We start from the raw sequence: 23,238 nt of genomic DNA on the forward strand, positions 1-23,238 counted from the left end.
CTCTTATTGCTCTCACTCAATGAGGTACCGGGCAAATGAGAACTAGGAGACATTTAGGCCCACGAGGGGTGGAGTTTCAACGATGTACAGCTGTCCCTGATTGAGAGCCATACCAGGCCAAAACAAAGAAATACAAAAACATAGAAAAAAGGACATAGAATGCCCACCCAAATCACACCCTGACCAAACCTAAATAGAGACATAAAAAGGCTCTCTCAGGTCAGGGCGTGACACAGACGGAGACCCAGCCTACAATAATCAGGATGTTTATTTACGAGAGCTCTAAAATCCATACAATGCACACAGCCTTTTATATTACACATTTCGTCATACAAATGCGCCTCCTCTTCTCTAACACTGACGATGCAGTTTACAAACTTTTCTACAACACATACATTGTTTATCATATCTTGCACCTGGGACCTAATCTACTGTAGCCTCAATGTTTCTCCCCTCCCCGGGACAGGGAGACCTTCTTCCTGTTATCAGTTCCCCTTCTCCTTGAACGTCTCACTTACATTGCTACATATTAAGCTTTGAGTAAATTATTCTTCCACACACACATTAGTAAATTAATCTTACAATCACGTGGTTATACATTTTCATGGTGGAATCATTTAGTCAAACCTTTAATCATATAAATTCTATTACAGTTTCCCATCCCTGAGCTATGATACCTTTCATAGCTTGGCCTTTAGTGAGTTAGCAGCAGTTAAGGTATCATCAGGTGGTGTCAAATTAACCTACAACTTTCCAGCAAATATAGCTCTGAATATGTGGCTATGATCCTACACTAGGGCTGACTCCATTTAGTCAATTGTTTGGTCGATAGGCTGTTGGTCGACCAAGATGTTTTTTTTTTTTGTCGCAAATAGATAGATTTTTTTTTTTTGTTCATGCCTCATGAGGCACCTGTATGATTCGCGCCTGTCTCAGTGGACTAATCCATTGAGGAGGCCACAGGGATGCCACGGTCCAAGAAGAAAGGGAGTGTGGCTGAGATGCACAAGGCACATCTCTGTCTAGAATGCGCTCTTTCCAACCATTTTGTGCGCATTCGTTGTTTCATAACTTCATTGTGTGAATTGTTTGCCCTTTGATGTTAGTGTCTATCAATTCCCCATTACATATCACCAGTAGTAGCCTACATTTACCATTCATTCCCATAATTTCTGATCTACAATGTTTCTTTAGTTACTGTAATTTCTGTTAATGCATTCAATATATGATTTTTTTTGTCGTTTACCGTTCTCTATCAGAGTGGACACATTGTTTGCAGAGCTCAACCTATACTACACTTGTAAGAAACACGTTTTGGTTTATTTCATTCCATTTATGAGTTTTGCCAATTTTATTGTCTTTTGTTTGGAGTGCTCCTGTCAATGTTGAGTAAGGACGCGCACCTGATTACGGATATAGAAGCACGCCCACTAAAATAGAAAGGTTCCTGGAGGCACCTTTAGGGGTTCCTCAGATTGCCACACCGGTGGAACCCCTAAAGCTGCTTCCAGGAACCTTTCCCTGAGGAACCTTTTTAAACAGGTTCCTCAAATAACCTTTTTAGGGTGTTATGGTTCCTGTAGTAACCTTTAATGTCCCATGTATTCTATTATTAATAATAATACAAATTACATTAAGTGGCAAACTTGTAAAGTCACAAATACATTTTATTGACTTTAAAAGTCACAGAAATATCACTTGCAGACATCACAGGAATCTCTGGTCTCCCCTATCTTGCACTACAGCAAAAAGTTTGCCATTCATACAATATTTGTTGATAATTTATCCCCTCATCAATTCCAAGAAGATGTCTGAATGAACAGCATTGTTCTTTTCACTGATGCTGCATACTCAATATTAGAAGGGAAATGCATCCCCATGGAGATGTCCTCCGGCTCTTGTGAGTAGCTCCTCTCCATCCAGGAGGAGTTGGATGTGGCTCTCATCCGCTAAGTGTTTTCCCCTCTATTCTTATGGTAGATGATGGGAACTTTGCTTTCAGGCTCGGGGGGAAAAAAAAGAACACTGTAAGAAGTAAAAAAAAAAAATGGAAGAAAAAAAATTCAAGTTACTGAAGTCATATTCAAACATTGAGTTAACTGAGCACAGCATACCTTACACAGTACAACTAACTTGGCATTTCTTTATTTGTCTGCTGGGAAATACATACCTGGTCTGAGATGTACAGCCCACTTGGATTTTCTTTGAAGAGGTAGGGGAGGAGCAAAATGTCTGCAGTTACCTTCAGACCTTCAATTGGAGGGTGTGTAATAAAACGTCTGGATTAGAATCAATAGAATTAGAACGCTGCATACTGTTAAGGGTACATTTTACATGCAGTAAAAGTGGAGAGAAAAAAAAAAAACTTTTGTGAGCCTCCTCCGTGTAAGAGAAGTGCCGTCTTGTAGAGATTCAGCAACTCCACTGCCGAATCCGGACAGAATGTTCCTGTCCACATCCATACTGAATTTGCTTCTCATCTCTCAGAACCTGAAAGTCAGTTTGTTTATAATGCATCATCAATATATCTTGGATTCAGAGTACTATGCTACATTAGTTGTGCTTTTTACCATTTATTTCTATTATACTTTACAATGGCTGACAAATGGAGTGCTAGGTACTGTTTAAGATGTCATTGGTGCCTTGTTGTTTCATATAAAGTTCTCGCTTTTTCAGTCCTTTTCACTTTGTCTTGTAGGGAACATATGTTTGCTCTTTTCTTGGCACTCCTGCATCTTTTCAACATGTAATTTCTGCCTGAAGGAATCCTCACCAGTCTCGATATGAGAAAATCTAATATAAATATAAAATATTGATACATGTAATATCAAACACAAAGTTTATAGAAAAAGGCTAAACCTATTCACAAAGCATCTGAGTTCTGATCTAGGATCAGGCCCCCCACCTTTACAATATTATTTATGATCTTAAAAAACGATCTGGGATCAGCGGTTCGACTGAATATGGACCATTATTTGTATGCAGATACCTTGGCTATTTTGGTCGGGGCTTCATTTCCGGTGTCATCTGGACTTTTTTCCCCCCTTGCCTCCCAAACCTCTTCTGCATTTCCTGTACTTGTGCAACGTGAGCAAGTGGCTGCCTTTCTTTTTTGTATTTATTCTTTATCAGGCCATGCCATGACTCCTTAAAAAAATGTAATGTGGAGAGGAGAGGAGAAATGTCATCACGGATTATTTCGACAGAGGTCAGAAGAGCAGACTTGAGATGGTCTTGTTAAGCTGCTGGAAATGTGATAGAATAGCAATGTGAGAAGAAAAATATCCAAGCCAGCACATTATGGTCTGGGTCGGCACAATGATGTAAAAAGGTTATTAGTGTGTGAATTAACGTGAGTAGGACATTTGAAGAATTCTTACATATGCCTTCCCTGTGTGGTCTCTCAACGAGGGGTATTTTTGAATGAGCGCTGTGCACACATCCATGTATTGCTGGGAAGTGGAGTACCTAAAGCAAAAGAGAAACATACAAGATTACATTTAGACTAACAATTCTGTTTGTAATACAAATTACATTGATGGAAGGCGTTGATTATCATCATGTAAAAGTTGAGTGTGCTATGCGATCAGCTGCATTGATTATGACAAGACAGTATGGAGGAGAGTATGGAGGATGGAGACAGGGCTCAGGATGATACACACACAAGCATTATGATTCATAACAGAGGAACGTATATCATTAACATTAAGCTAAGATCAGGTCACTACATAACTATACTCACCAAGTGTAAGTACATATGAAGTCGAACAACACCTGCACAATCTGAGACCTCCACTTTGAGCGGACAGTAGGGCGATGAGATCGTCACATTTTTTTAAACGTTTTTATTTTAATACTTCTGGAAATTCGAGGTCTAAACACAAACGGTCAGACTCTTTGGCTGATTGATATGTTCTGTTGCTGGCCAGTTGCTGCGACATTTTGCTGGACAGATGCTGGCTCATTTTGCTGGACAGATGCTGGCTCATTTTGCTGGGCTGTTTGCTGCAGCTGTGAACTAAGAACTTTTTTTTGTGCTTTCAGGCTCAGGAAAAAAAAAGTGCAGAGAATTGGAATAGGATGAATGTGATAAAATCAATCATTTTTTTATTTCTTTAACCTTTATTTAACTAGGCAAGTCAAATTCTTATTTACAATGATGGCCTACCAAAAGGCCTCCTGCGGAGACGGGGGCCTGGGATTAAAAATTAAAAATAAATACAATATAAATGTATGTAACGATCGTCTGGAAGAGGGGACCAAGATGCAGCGTGGTAAGTGGTCATAATGATTTTTAATGATGCACTTGAAAAAACAAACAGGGAAAACGAAAGCCAACAGTTCCGTCGGTGCAAACCACACAACAGAAACAACTACCCACCCAATGTAACATTCTGGCCTAACCAAAATAAAGAACAAAAAACCCCTCTCTATGGCCAGGGCGTTACAGTACCCCCCCCAAAGGTGCGGACTCCGGCCGCAAAACCTGACTCTGAAGGGGAGGGTCCGGGTGGGCCTTCCTACGGCGGCGGCTCGGGTGCGGGACGTGGACCCCGCTCCACCCTTGGCTTCGGCCACTTAGGTGGCGCCCCTAGCTGCGCCGGAGGACTGGCGGGCGACCCTGGCTGCGCCCGGCTGGCGGGCGACCCTGGCTGCGCCCGGCTGGCGGGCGGCTCCGGGCTGGCGGGCGGCTCCGGCGGCTCCGGGCTGGCGGATGGCCCTGGCGGCTCCGGGCTGACGGGCGGCTCCGGACAGGCGGGCGGCTCCGGCGGCTCCGGACAGGCGGGCGGCTCCGGACAGGCGGGTGGCTCCGGCGGCTCCGGACTGGCGGGCGGCTCTGGCCCAGGATTCACCAGGCTGGGGAGACATGAAGGAGGCCTGGCTCTGGGCGCAGGCACAGGACTCACCAGGCTGGGGAGACCCACTGGAGGCCTGGTCCTGGGAGGAGGCACTACAAGGCTAGTGCGAGGAGCAGGAACAGGACGTACTGAGAGAGAGTGCGAGAGGCAGGCACCTGAAAAGCATGGGTAGTTGACTCAGGCCTCACCCCTGGTCCAGCCGAACTACCCGTGTCCGAACTACCCGTGTGCCCCCCCCAAACATTTTTTTGGGGGCTGCCTCTCGTTCTTCCCGGGTAGGCTGCGATATCTGTCAATCACCTGGCCCCAAGTCCAGTCTCTCCTCCCAATCCACTCCTGATGAGACCAGGTGTCCATCTCCTCCCGAGCACGCTGCTTGATCCAGTTGTGGTGGGTAGTTCTGTAACGATCGTCTGGAAGAGGGGACCAAGATGCAGCGTGGTAAGTGGTCATAATGATTTTTAATGATACACTTGAAAAAACAAACAGGGAAAACGAAAGCCAACAGTTTGGTCGGTGCAAACCACACAACAGAAACAACTACCCACCCAATGTAACACCCTGGCCTAACCAAAATAAAGAACAAAAAACCCTTCTCTATGGCCAGGGCGTTACAATGTAGGACAAAACACACATCACAACAAGAGAGACAACACAACACTACATAAAGAAAGACCTAAAACAACAACATAGCAAGGCAGCAATACATGACAACACAGCATGGTAGCAACACAACATAACAACAACATGATAGCAACACAACATGGTAGCAGCACATAACATGGTACAAACATTATTGGGTACAGACAACAGCACAAAGGGCAAGAAGGTAGAGACAACAATACATCGCACAAAGCAGCCACAACTTGTCAGTAAGAGTGTCCATGATTGAGTCTTTGAATGAAGAGATTGAGATAAAACTGTCCAGTTTGAGTGTTTGTTGCAGCTCGTTCCAGTCGCTAGCTGCAGCGAACTGAAAAAAGGAGCGACCCAGGGATGTGTGTGCTTTGGGGAACTTTAACAGATTGTGACTGACAGAACGAGTGTTGTATGTGGAGGATGAGGGCTGCAGTAGATATCTCAGATAGGGGGGAGTGAGGCCTAAGAGGGTTTTATAAATAAGCATCAACCAGTGGGTCTTGTGATTGGTATACAGAGATGACCAGTTTACAAGGGAGTATAGAGTGCAGTGATGTGTCCTATAAGGAGCATTGGTGGCAAATCTGATGGCCGAATGGTAAAGAATATCTAGCCTCCCTTACCTGCCAATCTATAAATTATGTCTCCGTAATCTAGCATGGTCGTCTGAATCAGGGTTAGTTTGGCAGCTGGGGTGAAAGGGGAGCGATTAGATGTAACTTTAGCCTGCAGCTTTGATATGTGCTGAGAGAAGAACAGTGTACTGTCTAGCCATACTCCCAAGTACTTGTATGAGGTGACTATCTCAAGCTCTAAACTCTCACAACTGCCTTGCTCAGGGGCTGAACGACAGATTTTTACCTTGTCAGCTCGGTGATTCGATCTAGCAACCTTTCGGTTACTGACCCAACGCTCTAACCACAAGGCTACCTGCCACCCCCGAAAGCTTGTTGGACACAAAGATAGCTTTGTTGTAGAGCATTTAACACAAGATCCGGGGAGGCGCCAGCTGAGTGTCATCTGCATATAAATGGATGAGAGAGCTTCCTACTGCCTGAGCTATGTTGTTGATGTAAATTTAGAAGAGCGTGGGGCCTAGGATCGAGCATTGGGGTACTCCCTTGGTGACAGGCAGTGGCTGGGACAGCAGATTTTCTGACTTTATACACTGCACTCTGAGAGAGGTATTAAGCAAACCAGCCCAAAGACCCCTCAGAGACACCAATACTCCTTAGCCGGCCCACAGGAATGGAATGGTCTACCGTATCAAACAGTTTGGCCAAGTCAATAAAAATAGCAGCACCGTATTGCTTAGAATCAAGGGCAAAGGTGACATCATTGAGGACCTTTATGGTTGCAGTGACACATCCACATCCTGAGCAGAAACCAGATTGCATAACCGAGAGAATACTATAGACATCAAGAAAGCCAGTCAGTTGATTATTGACAAGTTTTTCCAACACTTTTGATAAACAGGGCAAAATATAAATAGGGCTATAACAGTTAAGATCAGCTTGATCTCCCCCTTGAAATAAAGGATGAACCGTGGCTGCCTTCCAAGCAATGGGAACCTCCCCAGAAAGGAGAAATGGCTGAAAAAGCATAACGTTAATCTAAAATTGACCCTAGAAATAGCATTGTTGGGAGATTTGGAGAGACCTGGTTAGTCAGTGGTTGTTTTGGTTGGGTTGGGTTGGATACTATGATGCTCCAAATGGGGCCTTAAGTTCTTCTTTCATGTCAACCCAAATTGGCCTGTTAGAGTTCTCAATAAAGAGAACCTATTTGGACAGTAATAAAGGCTTCGTGATACAGTGCTGTGAAAAAGTATTCGCCCCCTTTCTAATTTATCTGGTGTGACTGTCATTTGCATCATGTCATGCAGCGCGACACATCTCCTTCGCATTGAGTTGATCAGACTGATGATTGTGGCCTGTGGAATGTCCCACTCCTCTTCAATGGATGTGTGATGTTGCTGGATATTGGCGAGAATCGGAACACGCTGTCGTAAACGTTGATCCAGAGCATCCCAAACATGCTCAATTGTTGACATGTCTGGTGAGTATGCTGGCCCTGAAAGAACTGGGACATTTTCAGCTTCCAGGAGTTGTGTGCAAATCCTTGAGACATGGGGCCGTGCATTATCATGCTGAAACAGGAGGTGATGGCGGAAGAGTGGCACGACAATGGGCCTCAGGATCTCGTCAAGGTATCTCTGTGCATTCAAATTGCCTTGGATAAAATGCAATTGTGTTCGTTGTCCGTAGCTTATGCCGGCCCATACCATAACCCTACAACCACCATGGGGCACTCTGTTCACAACGTTGACATCAGCAAACCACTGGCACACGCAACGCCATGCACGCTGTCTGCCATCTACCCGGTACAGTTGAAACCAGGATTCATCCGTGAAGAGCACACTTCTTTAGCATGCCAGTGGCCATCGAAGGTGAGCATTTGCCCACTGAAGTTGGTTACGGCACCAAACTGCAGTCAGGTCAAGACCCTGGCGAGGACGACGAGCACGCAGATTAACTTCCCTGAGACGGTTTCTGACAGTTTGTGCAGAAATTCTTCGGTTGAGTAAACCCACAATTTCATCAGCTGTCCAGGTGGCTGGTCTCAGACAATCCTGCGGCTTACAGTAGAGAAATGAACATTCAATTCTCTGGCAAAAGCTCTGGTGGAAATTCCTGCAGTCAGCATAACAATCGCACGCTCCCACAAAACTTGAGACATCTGTGGCATTGTGATGTGACAAAACTGCAAATTTTAGAGTAGCCTTTTATTGTCTCCAGCACAAGGTGCACCAATATAATGATCATGCTGTTTAATTAGCTTCTTGATATGCCACACCTGTCAGGTGGATATTCCATAGTGATATTCAATAGGCTACATCTGTTGGTACAGACGTTGAGAAATGATGATGTAATTTACATTTGTATTGTTCTCCAGCACCTAAAAAATGTGCACTACACCATGAATGGGAGGGGGATTGTAGGGGGGGGGGGGGGGGGGGGGGGGGGGGGGGGGGGGGGGGTGTGTGTGTGTGTGTGTGTGTGTGTGTGTGTGTGTGTGTGTGTGTGTGTGTGTGTGTGTGTGTGTGTGTGAGTCCCGCAAAATCCTCCTGTTGTCCTGCATTTGGGTATTTTAAATGTGTTCACTCAACTGCGATCAACCAATAGTATTAGTATTTCCTGTGCAGAGCCATGTTGTATCTGGCACGTGTCACATACAACTTTCCACCTGAGAACAGGGATCAATCTCTGCTTCCAACCTTCCCACTGTTTATCCCATTTGCCTGTCTCTCTGTCTCGTTTCATTACTGTCTGAATAAAGTGTAAAACCACCTTAAAAATGTTTTAAAAAATTATTAGCATACTTAAAATTTCATCCCACAAAAAACTCAGAGTAAGAAAGTTGTACATTTTTGAGTGTTCATTTAATGTTCAAAGCATCCTGAATACACTTGACCCGTTTTTAATTTTTTTTAAATACATTGTCGACCCTGGTTATAGGCCTAATACGTAAAATTGCAGGAAATTAGCTTTAAAACAGTCAATGTTCCTGGAAGAGGACCCCTAGTCCCCCCGTCTAGGGGTTGTGCAAGGGGGCAATGAAATTCACATAGCATACCTCACTCCAAGCTTTCTACAAAAGTTGGCAGCCCTGATTTTGGTAGCCTTGTGAAACCAGACTGACCGCTGCACTCACGTTTCGTAACAGTTCATGTGAGATCAGGCTGGTTTAACGATGCTAACATTTTGCCAATGTTCTTTGGCTTTCACACGACTCTGTTAAAAATGTATATTGATGACACTAGTTGATTGGTTTGGTCCCCTGGTTAAACACTCCAAAATGGAAGCTTCTCCAACACAGCCCCTTCCTTCCGGGCAGTAAATCAATATTCTGCATAAAATGTTTACTGCAGACCTTGGTCAAATACATATTTATTTTCTGTTGATTGCCCAATGTGTGTTTGATTTCACTGAGTCCAGTGTGCTGGGTAAGAAACACTGATGTTTGCAGAGAGATAAGAGCTGCCGGGAATTTTGGTTTAAATGATCGATCAGTAATAACAACACACATGCTTACAAATCAGCTAAATCACAAAACCTTCCCCAGGTATTGGTGGGTAGGATGGCTCAATCTTCTGTTAGGTCCAAGATTACAACCAATCCAAGATTACAACCAATTGATTACAGCATTACCACAAAAATGGAGGTAGGAGGAGGAGGTAGGGAACTGGTCTGTCTGCCCAATATAAAGGATCCAAAATAGCCAAATAGGAAACTATAACCGTTTCATTTGAGGACCAGGATGTTGACAGCTGTGGCATACAGATTGCAAAATAACTGGGAAGAGATGTTTGATGTACCGATTCCATGGCACAGGGTGTATGAGTTGATATATAGAAACAGGATTGTGTCAAGGCACGGACCTGGGGAAGGGTACCAAACAATTTCTGCAGCATTGAAGATCTCCAAGAATACAGTTGGCTCCATCATTCTTAAATGGAAGAAGATTGGAACCACGAAGACTCTTCCTAGAGCTGGCTGCCCGGCTAAACTGAGCAATCTCTGTGGAGATGGGAGAATCTTCCAAAAGGACATCCATTTCTGCAGCATTCCACCAATCAGGCCTTTATGGTAGAGTGGCCAGACAGAAGCCACTCCTCAGTAAAAGGCACATGACAGCATGTCAAAAAAAAAAACTGTTCTTGCTTTGTCATTATGCGGTATTGTGTGTAGATTGATGAGGAGAGAAAAAAACTATTGAATCCATTTTAGAATAAGGCTGTAACGTAACAAAATGTGGAAAAAGTCAAGGGGTCTGAATACTTTCTGTATGCACTGTATGAATCCTATTGTTTTTCTCTTAAAGATTATCATAGTTGAATGTCCAGTGTGCTGGCTGGGTGAATTTTGCACTTGTGGAAATTCCCTTAGTTCACTTGTCTGCTAACCCAAGAGCACTTCAACGTTTTGAGAGGAAAATACGTATTTAAACCCCATGTTTGGTCCATAGTAAGGCTTCTACAGTAGCAGGATAGCTCCTTTGTATTGAATGTGTACTAAATAAAGGTACAGAATTGCTGTGTCAACGTTTTTGTTTGGATTTGTCTTTCAACGTTTGGGAATTTGTGAAAATTGGCAACATGATTTTAGCTTTTTAGTGTGGTGTGCGTATTAATATACTCTTGAACTTTGTGTATTTAATAATAAAAATTCATAGTGGTGATCAAGTTTGGAATAACCTGACAAACCACTGCAGCACCCTGCCTGCACCCCCTACTTTCTGAAACCAGGAGTCTTAACTACTGTACCTAGGCCAGGATTTAATCTGAGACGCGCTTATTAACGCAGCTGTTCTAGAAAGCCAACAATTTGCCTTTTAAAGGTAATTTCCCCGGCGTTCACTGAATTTGCATTCATGGTAATCGCTGTGGATGTTGGCTTAAGCGTAAATGTCCTTTAATACAGTATACCCGTTATCGGCTGCCTAGCGCAGCTGTGCTATAGTGTGGCTTGGATAGAATCCTAAAAAGGGCTTTAGTTTTTGAGATACCTGAGGTAGAACAAAACACAACCATGTCTCTTATTTCTCACATTTATGAAGTAAAACACCCCCTAAACTAAAAAAGTGCTTCATAAGCTTTTTTAACCCAATATGGCAAGCTCTGAAATTGCTAAAATGTGGAATACAAGTAGTCAGTTGTCTGCCCTACATACACAAACAAACTGCATTAGGATGTCTTAAAGCATTTTGGAAATAGACCTGTAAACACAGAGGTACATTAGACGGAAATATCAACTATGAAGTTTTATGATGAATGTAGGCTACTGTTTTTGTAGCTGATTAATTGACAAATTTGCTCTCATTCAGTACTATATGGTCCTCTTGTCTGACAAAAATACATACAGTTACACCTGTCTTTTTATAATCATTTTTTGTATTTTTATCCAATTTCGTGGAATCCAGTTGGTAGTTAGTCTAGTAACTAAGAACTCGGGATAGGCGAAGGTCGAGAGCTGTGCGTCCTCCAAAACACAACCCAGCCAGGCTGCTTCTTAACACAACACCCGCTTAACCCAGAAGCCAGCTGCACCAATGTGTCGGAAGAAATACCGCACACCTAACCATGCTGGGCCAATTGTGTGCCGCCCCATGGGTCTCCCAGGCGCAGCCAGCTATGACAGAGCCTGGACTCGAACCAGGATCTCTAGTGGCACAGCTAGCACTGCAATGCAGTGCCTTAGGCCATTGTGCCACTCGGGAGGCCCGTCTTTTGATGTTGTGGCTATTCTAATCTGCTCTAAGGAAAACAAATGGGCTCAGACATCAGAAATAGATGTTTTTGGGTCCAAGGTTCCTTGAAGGATGATGTATTTTCTTTGTGGCCACCATGGATATTGCCTCAAATCCAATATGGTGTCAAAAATCGAATATCGCTGCCATAATACCATTTCATTAAAGTTAAATCACGTGTAAATATCAATTTTGTACAACTCATGCCCATAAAGACTGTTTTGGTGTTAATAAAATTTTAGCAAATATATTGAAAATTAAATAAATAAATATCCAATTTATAAATATCTCTTTCCGGGTAAGTCGCTAAGAGTTTTGCAAACCTGGTTTGTACAATATTTGCACATTATTATTTTTTTAATTCTTCAAGCTCTGTCAAATTGGTTATTGACCATTGCTAGACAGTCATTTGAAGTCTTGCCATAGATTTTCAAGCCGATTTAAGTCAAAACTGTAACCGAGCCACTCAGGAACATTCAATGTCGTCTTGGTAAGCAACTCCAGTGTATATTTGGCCTTGTCTTTTAGGTTATTGTGCTGTGAAAGGGGAATTTGTCTCCTAGTGTGTAACGTATACACTGGGAGTCAGGAAGCAGGTGCAGAAGGTGAGTTTAATGATAAGAATAAGGCAGAACAACAGGAGAAGCGTACTGAACGTGACCAAAACCAATACTGCCTGATGACTGAGCCTACCCAGGGCTAAATAAAGGGAGAGTAAATCAAAGTGATGACAGTAGGTCCAGGTGTGCGTAACGATGGGGAGCAGGTGTGTGTAATGACGGTTGCCAGGACCGGTGGTTAGTAGACTGGCGAAGTCGAGCGCTGGAGCGCAGAAGGGACCTGATGGCATAGGCCAGGCCTGGGCAATTCCAGTCCACGGAGGTCTGATTGGTGTCACACTTTTCCACCATTTCTAGCAAACACACCTGATTTAAACTAATGGCATTTTTAACTGAAGATCACGATTAGTTGATTATTGGAGTCAGGTGTGTTAGCTGGGGCTAGGGCAAAAGTTTGACACCTGTCAGGCCCCCCAAGGACTGGAGTTGCCCAGGCCTGGCATGGCGGTAGCCCCAACGATGTCCAGGAGAGGCGGAGGGGTGTCACAGGGGACGGCACCAGCCAGGGGACCAGAAACCACAGGCCTGAAAAGGGAAACATGAAAAGAGGGTGAGATCTGGTAGTTGGGGGGGAGTTGTAATCGATATGTTACCTCGTTGACCCGCCGGAGGACGTTGAAGGGCCCCACAAACCGGGAGATCAGCTTCCGGCAGGGCAGGCGGAGCGGGAGGTTCCCTGGTGGAAAGCCAGACGTGATCTCGAGGATGGAACACGGGATCCTCACTGCGGTGGCGGTCTGCCTGCTCCTTCTGGCAGCGGACATGGGAAGCGTTCCAAACCTCCTATGCGCACCGGAACAACTTGTCCACCGCAGGGGCTTCAGTCTGGCTCGGGGTCCACGGGGCCATGGCCGGCTGATATCACATGACGCACTGGAAGGGAGTCAGCACGGTGGAGGAGTGACGAAGTGAGTTCTGGGTGTACTCCCCCAGGGAAGGAACCGGGCAGTGACTGCTAAGGAACCTCCCCAGCTCCTGGTTGACACTCTCCACCTGCCCGTTGGATTGTGGCCAGTACCGGGATGTGAGGCTGCCGAAGAGATTTTGTTTGGGCACATACGGAGCAGGAGTTGACATAGCGGGAAACGTCCCGCGCCAAGATGGGCCACCAGTACTTTGCGGAGATGGATTGAATAGTGCGGGTGAGACCTGGGTGTCCAGCGGTGAGGGTTGTGTACGCCCAGGAGCCTCTCCCGAATAGTGCAGATGGGACAGGGCTTTGATGTTTTTTTAACCTGGGCGATATGACAGGGTGAAGTTGAATCTAGTGAAGTGCCCACCTTGCTTGGCGCGGGTTCAGCCGCCTCGCTGTCCGCATGTACTCCAGATTCCAATGGTCGGTGAGGATGAGAAATGGGTCCTTGGCACCCTCCAGCCAGTGTCTCTACTCTTCTAATGCCAACTTCACCACAAGGAGATCCCGGTCGCCGACGTCATAGTTCCTCTCTGCAGGAGACTTTCTTTGAGTAGTATGCACATGGATACATGTGAATTACCTTAGCGTTGGGAAAGGACAGCCCCCACTCCCACTTCTGAGGCGTCCACCTCCACCACGAAGGACAGCGTAGAATCTGGTTGTTTCAGCAACAGGACGAAGGTGAAATGCCCCTTCAGTAGGCGGAGGGCCTCATCAGCTGCAGGACTCATCAGCTGCAGGACTCACCTCTCTCTTGAGGAGAGAGGTGAGAGGCAATGGAACTGAAGTTTTTAATGAAGCAGCGGTGGTAGAAGTTGGCAAACCCCAAAAACTGTTGTAGCCCCTTTACAGTGGTTGGGACTGGCCATGACCAGATTGCCTCGACTTTCCTTTCATCCATAATCACTCCCTGCGGGCTGATCCGGTGTCCCAAACAGGAGACAGCGACCTGATGGAACTGGCACTTCTCCACTTTCACATACAGGCAGTTTTCCAGGAGGCCTCCCAGGACTTTGGATGTTGTCGACACCTTGTTCACGAATGCCTGGAACACAGATGGAGCATTGACTAATCCATAAGGCATCACCAAGTACTCATAGTGCCCCTCCCGGATGAGGATCAGATTGTTGGCACCACGCAGTTTCAGTTTAGAAAAAAAAACGGGCCCTGCAAAGCTGTTCGACAGCGGCCGGCAACAATGGGAGAGGGTAGCGGTACTTGGTGGTGATGGAATTGAGGCCTCTTTAATTGATACACGGACGTCGACCTGCGTACTTCTTGGCCACAAAGAAGCCTTCCTATGCAGAGGAGGTGGATGGGCGGATGAAACCCTGTTGGAGAAATTCCTCGATGTACTCCTCCATGGCCTCGTTTTCAGCCACCGACAGAGGGTAGACATGGCTGTGCAGAGCCTGCAAGCAGGTCGATGGAACAGTCCCAGGGGCGATGAGGAGGGAGACAGGTGGCGTGGGTCTTAGAGAAAACCTCAAGGGCTGGAGGGCAGCCACATGACTCTCAACCGAGAGTTGAGAGTCATGGAAGGCTGAGGATGATTTTGAGGATGATTTTGTGTACAGATGCAATGATGAGGAGGAAGCGAAGGCTTTCTTGGTAGATGGGGCCCACGGTGAGGGTGAGTGGTGCTGTGATGTGCATGATTGTGCCAGATCTCACTGGTTGATTATCCAGGGCTTGGACCGGAAGAGGAGAGGAGAGTGAGTACAAGGTGATGTTCAGGGAGGAGGCGAGTGCCTGGTTGATGAAATTCCCCGCAGCCCCGGAGTCCACTAGGGCTGTCGAGACAACACATGAGGGATGGCCAGCCAGTGAAATGGAAATCAGGAATGGTTTGGCGGAAAGCGATGGTGATGGAATACTCACGCCTACCCTGGAAGATGGGTGATCACGGGGCCCACCCCTCTGCCCCAGTGGACCCCGGGTTAGGACTCACCAGACACTGCTGAAGCTGATAACCCTCCTATTCACAATAGGAACAGAGCCCCAGCTGTTTCCAGCGACGCCGCTCTGCCATGGTGAGGTGTGTGGCCCCTACCTCCATGGGTTCAGGCTCTGCCTCAGGACAGCTAAAGGAGGAGGGAGAGAGGCGAAGTGGGGCGCTGGCGCTCCTGAAGAAGGTTGTCCAGACGGATGGCCATCACGATAAGCGTATCCAAGGAAAGGTTATCGGCTCAGGACGCCAACCCTGTCTGGACCTCCTCACCCAGTCCTCTTCGGAATAGGGAGTGGAGTGCCGGCTCATTCCATCCGCTGGAGGCTGCCACGGTCCGGAAGGTGAGGGCGTACTCCACAGTGGTCTGGGCACGCTGCCGTAGTGGGAGTAATCGTTTACCTCCCTATCTGCCCTCCGGTGGATGCTCGAAGACTACCCTGAACAGAGCCATGAACCTCTCGTATGAACCCAGCTCTTCCTCTTTCCCAGACGGCCGTAGCCCACTCCAACACCCACCCGGTCAGCTGAGAAATGACCGTGGCAGCCTTGGACCTCTCAGGGGTGGGGACTCCCGTCTGATGGGCGAAACAGAGGGAGCACTGGAGTAGGATGGAGTCCTGTCATACTTGTCCGGGAGTGACATTCGGGCATCGTTGACCTAGGCAGACTGCTGGATAGGATGGGAGGCTGGCTCGCTGGGACGACTCGTGGTAGGAGGCCCTCTGCAAGTTGGAGGTGAATCCTCTCGGGTGGTGTGGAGGCGGTGGAGGACGCAGAGGACCTCATCCACAGCCACACCCAGTTGCACCAGCTGATCGTGGTGTTGACGGAGTAGGTGTCCCTGCTTCAGTATTTTTAGGCAGTAATCTTTATTGGGCGGGAGTAGGCGTGACACAGTGTCTGTTGGAGAGCAGACTGGACCAGGTTTTCCTTGAGGATTTTGCCTGTGCTTGGCTCTATTCCATTTCTAATATATGGATTTCATGACTGGGAATACAGATATGCATCTATTGGTCAATGATACCTTTTCAAAAAAGTTAGGGCTGTGGATCAGAAAACCAGTCAGTATTTGGTGTGACCACTATTTGCCTCATGCAGCATGATACAGTACATCTCCTTCGCATATAGTTGATCAGGCTTTTGATTGTGGCCTGTGGAATGTTGACCCACTCCTCTTCAACAGTTGTGCAAAGTCGATGGATATTGGCAGGGAACTGGAACACGGTGACGTACACGTCGATCCAGAGCATCCCAAACTGGCTCAATGAGTGACATGTCTGGTGAGTATGCAGGCCATAGAAGAACTGGGACATTTTCAGCTTCCAGGAATTGTGTACAGATGTGACATGGGGCTGTGTATTATCATGATGAAACATGAGGTGATGGCGGTGGATGAATGGCACGACAATGGGTCTCAGGATCTCGTCATGGTGTCTTTCATTCAAATTGCCTTCGTTAAAATGCAATTGTCTTCGTTGTCTGTAGCTTATGCCTGCCCATACCATAACCCCACCAACACCATGGGGCACTCTGTTCACAACGTTGATATCAACCAACCGCACGCCCACACAACGCCATCTGCCCAGCACAGTTGAAACCGGAATTCATCCGTGAAGAGCACACCTCTCCAGCATGCCAATGGCCATCGAAGGTGAGAATTTGTCCACTGAAGTCGGTTACGACACCGAACTGAAGTTAGGTCAAGACCCTGGTGAGGACGACGAGCACGCAGATGAGCTTCCCTGATAAGGTTTATGACAGTTTGTGCAGAAATTCTTTGGTTGTGCAAACCCATAGTTTCATTAGATGTCCGGGTGGCTCGTCTCGCAGGTGAAGAACCCGGATGTCAAGGTCCTGGGCTGGTGTGGTTACACTTCGTCTGCGGTTGTGAGGCCAGTTGGACATGATGCCAAATTCTCTAAAATGACATGGTAGAGAAATTAACATTCAATTCTCTGGCATTAGCTCTGGTGGAGATTCCTGCAGTCAGCATGCCAATTGCACTCTCCCTCAAACCTTCAGACATCTGTGGCATTGTGATGTCACAAAACTGCACATTTTAGAGTGGCCTTTTGTTGTCCCCAGCACAAGGTGCACCTGTGTAATGATCATGCTGTTTAATCAGCTTCTTGATTTGCCACACCTGTCAGGTGGATGGATTATCTTGGCAAAGGAGAAATGCTCACTAACAGGGATATAATATAAACAAATTTGAGCACAACATTTGAGATTAATAAGCTTTTTGTGCGTATGGAAAAATTTGACGATGTTTGATTTCAGCTCATAAAACATGGGACCAACACTTAAATGTTGCATTTATATTTTTGTTCAGTATAATTTGTAAAAATGTCTAAAAACACAATTCCACTTTGACATTATGGGTTATTATGTGTAGATCAGTGACAAAATATAAATGTAATAAATGTTTAATTTGTAATTGCAAGAGTGTGGGCAGAACAAATCAAATCCACAGATGAACCATTGACTGAAAAAAAATTAGTTTCCAGTGTCTGAGCCCACTTGTTTTTCTTAGAGCCGATTAGATTACAATAGCCACAACATCAAAAAAACATGTAACTGTTTGTAAATTTGTCAGACAGGAGGACTATACAGCAGTGAATGAGAGAAAATTTGACTTGGAAAGTTGTCTATTAGTCAAGTACCAAAAAGTAAAGCTTACATTCATCATAAATATTCATGATAGATATTTTCACCTATTTTATCTCTGTGTTTCCAGGTCTATATTTCCAAGATAAAATAAGATATCCTAGTGCTATTTGTGTATGTAGTGCATATGACTGACAACTTTTATTCCAAATTTGAGCAATATCAGAGCATGCGGTATTGGTTTACATTAGTTTGTGTCCCATCACCCCTCAACCCTGTAATTATTCTGCACATTTTGAGTTTAGGGGCGGGGGGGTTGTCACAGTATCTATCAATTTAACCCCTTTTGCAGTAAAACATTTCTACACAACCATCCGTTTCATAAATGGGAGACATTAGGGATGTGAAAAAACATGTATTTTATTATGTTCTACCTCGAGTAGGATAATCAAAAAAGAAAAATGGGGGCTTTGCCACTAGCCTTTCACATAACAAACACTGTTTTCAGAGAGAGATAAGATCTGCTAGGAAATGTTGTTGAAACGATCAATCAGTAAACACACACACACACACACACACACACACCAGCTAAGTCATAAAACATGACCAACTATTGGTGGGCAAGTAGGGCTCAATCATCCATTTGGTCAAAGTTAAGTTAAGTACAAAAACCTACTTAGCCTATTATTAAAGAATCTCATTTGAACTCCTTCACACATTCATTTAATTTATCTAGCCAACCGGTTTCCCAAGTACAAGTTTTTTAATATACCCACATGGCATTTTAAGCACTGACATACATAGGTATAGACTTAACAGCAATAAATAAACAATTACACACAGTTAAGATGAAAAGACTCAGTCTCATTAATTAGGTGGCAGAAGTAGGGTTTAAGGGTGCTGTACTGTACTGTATCTCTCTGTTCCCGGAATTCCCAATTCTGATAAGAACAAATACAGGGTGGGAGGGTGAGCATGTTGTCTGGCGCTCGTCCAAAAGGGGAGGGTCAAGAGCAGACCTGAGTTATGGTCCGGGAAAATGCAACGATAAAAGCTTGAGCCTGGGTGAAGCAATTTAATTTGGACTTGAATCAGACCCACGTTATGCTGATGGAGCTAGTGTTGCTGGCCGCTGTGACTCTGTCTCTCCCTATCCTCTCCAATGGTGAAGTGCTGTGAGTACATCATAAATAAGATCATTTTCAATGTGGTAGAACATTTGGTCCCACAATTCTAAAGGCAATATATCAGCCATCATTCCTAGAATTGTCATGGTAAACGTGTCACAGAAACGTTGATGAATAATAAATATTACTTCTGAAAATTGTAGTATTAATAGCTAGATTTCCATCCAATTGGAGACAGATTTTCATGCGAAATTCTGAAATCCGCTTAAAGGACTTGTTGCGGATAAAATTGACTTTTTGTGAATAAAAATCAGGGTGTAATGATGTAGATGATGTAATGATGTAAATCTAAAGTTCAATATGTTTCCATTGAATTTTCAACAGTACCAATAGTTTTGTCACAAAAACTGTTGCGTTAAATAGCAAATGTGCCTAATCTTGTTTTGGCACATGTACTCACAGGCACATGTAGGCACATGTAGACCAGTGGTTCTCAACTGGTTTTGCCTGGGGACCCAAAATTGACAATGACAATTGAGTCGCGACCCAACATTATGGACTGTTGTATTGCAGCTATATTTTGTAATGCTGTATTGCAGCTGCCTTCTTGGGCAGGCTTCACTTGCAAAATAGACTCTGTCTCAACGGGCTACTATTATGGTATAAAAGAAAGTCATTACACAGCCATATTAACTGAGAAAACATTTATTATCAATTCGAGAGCATAAGCCATTTAATTAGGCGACCAGTTCAGGAGTGGGTGTAATAAGTGATAAGATTCAGAATATGACATCGAAACCAGTCCAATTATGTTCATGAACAGTAACACATACCAGTGTTTAAAATAGAAAAAACAACAATCATTAGGATTTCGTAATCAGCAATTACCATATGAATAGCTTCACAACCTTGAAAAGGTGTACATTTTTAACCAGTTCAATAAAATGTAATATGAATGTCAGAGTTAATTAACAGTAATAATTAACATACTGAACCATAACTAATTTACCTGTTTACCTTTGCTTGACAAGAGCTGCAGTTTTTTTCAGTGTTTCGATGTGTGCTTTGTTGATCAGATTTTGAATCTCGAAATCAGCATTGGGAAACATGTCAATCGTCCCGTTAGAAATATGATTTGCCCAAAGGGTAAGCTTCATCTTGAAGGCATCCACTTTGTCCCTCTGTTCAAGTCGATTGTGCCCCCGTCCCTTGCGTTGACACTTTGAGCAAATTCAGATTCTAAAAAATATCCGCCAGGTAGGCAAACTTTGTGAGCTACTCCTCACAATCGAAATGTTCAGCCAGAGGTAACTTGTTTTCCGAAAAAAACGCAGCAATCTCCGCTTGAAGTGGGTATGTGTGGGGTGAGAATTGTTATTGTTTTGGTCAGTGAGTATGTGCAGCGTGAAAATGTAGCTAGCCATTTCATCACTGCGGAAGTGCTGCACGTGGAGGTCGCGACCCCCCAGTTGAGAATCACTGCTCTAGCCAACAGCTCACAGATACAGTGCGGGCAGGCTAGTCTAGATGATGAGATTATTATGGATAAGAGCAATAATATTTTTATTTGTCAAACATCGATCATCATATCATCAGAATAAGACCCTCAATATTTATTGGAATAGAGCTTCAAGATCACTGTGCACTTTCACCACATTGTGAAGTTCATCAAAATTGAATTGATCAGTAGCCTAATAAACTGTATGGTTTCCCGAGTCATAGTGGTAGGACCTCACACCATATCTTCACGTGACTCCAAGTTAAGTACGATATGATGGTTATTATATCAATATTTGTTCATAAAGGCGTGTCCACCGCAATTTCTCATATAATATATTTTACTGACACAAAAAGATCACACCATGTCAAACAAACAAATTATCTGTGTGCATTTATAAAATTATACCGAAACTTCCTGTTTCCATCACAGCTGTTGTGATTTTTTATTTAATATGATATGACTTTACTTGCATAAGAACTGTGGATGGAAACGTGGTTAGTGCCATACAACTTGTTTACCAGTTACAGTGCATGCGTTGTGAATTTATTCATGTTTTGTTTGCATGGTCACTGCAGGTACCATAATGTTATGACACACCAATTACATTTTTATTTCCTGCAATTACACAAAAAAGTACAATATTTTATAAAAAAAGGAGGGGGAAATTCTTAAAGGGATTGTTCACTTTAAATCAAAGGGGAAGTTCAGGATTTTACAACTTGATGTTAAGAGGATCCTCACCCTAAAAGTAGTCTATGGGCCCGAAGAAACTGTAATCTATGGTTTAGTTGTCTTTAAACAACCTCCACAAACATCGTCTTTGTTTAACCACCATCTTGACCTCTGAATGCTCGGCTATGAAAATCCAACTGACATTTACTCCTGAGGTGCTGACCTATTGCACCCTCTACAACCACTGATTATTATTTGACCCTGCTGGTCCTCTACGAACGTTTCAACATCTTGAAGAACAATCTAGCCTTAATGGCCATGCACTCTTATAATCTCCACTTGACACGGCCAGAAGAGGACTGGTCACCCCTCAGAGCCAGGTTCCTCTAGGTTTCATCCTAGGTTCCCAACCTTTCTAGGGAGTGTTCCCTAGCAGGTGTGCTTCTACAGCTGCATTACTTCCTCTTTTTGGGGTTTAGGCTTGGTTCTGTGTAAGCACTTTGTGACATCTGCTGATGTAAAAAGGTCTTTATAAATACATTTGATTGATTGACAGTTGTGCCTATCAATGGCCAAATCAACTACATATTTGGTTGACAAACAAAACATTCTGTTTATATGATTTTTCAACCCAAAGTTTGCATAGAGGGGTCAGTGAAGCATTAGCCTACTAGACATGCCAGAATGGTTGAATAAGTCTACTGGTTTGGAACCTCGTTCAGGGGTAATACATTTCTCAGCAGTTTACTACATTTTGCTATACTTTATGAATGGCGTGAGAAATGGGGACTAAAAATGGATTATTATGCTGCTCCAAACACAGCATGTATCTGCAGACAGATTCCCAAAAAACACACAAGCAGACAGATGCATGTACACATTGATCAGATGTCAGTCATTCCATAACAAAAATGTCTAGCCTGTGATTCAGTGTGTTATAGTGTGGTGCACTAAACAGCCAACAATATGCCTTTTAAAGGCATTTTTCCCAACGTTCATGGAGATCACATTCATGGTAAACGCTGCCCATGTCAGCTCAACTGTAAATTACCTTTAAAGTGTGTTATAGTGTGCTGTGACGTGCCTTGAATTACACCCCGGGCTTAGCCAAGCACAAATCAGTATTCCACCCTCCATATTTTGACTCATCCTTTCCCCTCTCTTCATCACTGCAGGTATGTCATGTCTGCTCCTAACCCTCTACGGGTGGGTAGCATGGAAAGGGTCTTTGTTGAAGCTCAAGATTACTCAGGGGCTGACTTCAATGTCCAAATCAAGGTGATGAACTTCCCTGCACAAGATAAATTGCTTGTGGATGCAAGAGTGTCCCTGAATTCAGTCAACAAATACCAGGCACTTAAGGACATTAAAGTAAGTCTTTATACACGTTTCTTCACATCAATTAAGTGACTTCAGTAAGAATTCACACCCCTCGACTTTTTCCACATATTATGTTACAGACTGAATTTAAAATTGATGAAATGTAGATTTTTTTGGTCACTGGCCTACACACAATACCCCAAAGTGGAATTATGTTTTTAAAATGTTTACAAATGAATTAATAAAAAAGGTAAAAGCTGATGTCTTGAGTCAATAAGTATTCAACCCCTTCCTTATGGCAAACCTAAAGTTCAGGAGTAAAAATAATAACATAATAAAATGCAGCTGCACAATTCACTTTTTGTTCTGAATACAGTGTTATGTTTGGGGCAAATCCAATACAAGACATTACTGAGTACCACACTCCATATTTTCAAGCATATTGGTGTCTGCATCATGTTATGGGTATGCTTGTAATCATTAAGGACTTTTTCAGGATAAAAAGGAAACGAAATGGCGCTAAGCACAGGCAAAATCCTAGAGGAAAACCTAGCTCGTCTTTGAGCCTTTCTACACAGGTCTTCCAGTCCCTCTCTGCTACTGGACAGCTAAGCTGTTTGCCAGTGTATACAACGAGAGTAAACAGAAATCCAACGGCTTGTCCTTACTGGGGTCAGGTCAACGGCCAAGTAATGTCTGTTAGGTTCCTGTCCAGCC

At 44.2% G+C, this 23,238-nt stretch overlaps 1 protein-coding gene across 1 annotated transcript in view; it reads left to right on the forward strand.

The window, feature by feature from the left end:
* The first annotated feature begins 18,941 nt into the window (after positions 1–18,941).
* LOC106586139 (complement C3) overlaps positions 18,942–23,238 on the forward strand; it is a 52,105-nt gene continuing 47,808 nt past the window's right edge. Inside the window, exons 1-2 of the mRNA XM_014173034.3 lie at positions 18,942–19,076; positions 22,377–22,572. Of these exons, the coding sequence (XP_014028509.3) occupies positions 19,006–19,076; positions 22,377–22,572 (267 nt within the window). The 5' untranslated portion in view covers positions 18,942–19,005. The remainder of the gene's footprint in view (positions 19,077–22,376; positions 22,573–23,238) is intronic.

Source organism: Salmo salar, chromosome 02 (genome assembly GCF_965601325.2).
Source record: "Salmo salar chromosome 02, fSalSal1, whole genome shotgun sequence".
In the NCBI taxonomy this organism is placed as follows: domain Eukaryota; kingdom Metazoa; phylum Chordata; class Actinopteri; order Salmoniformes; family Salmonidae; genus Salmo; species Salmo salar.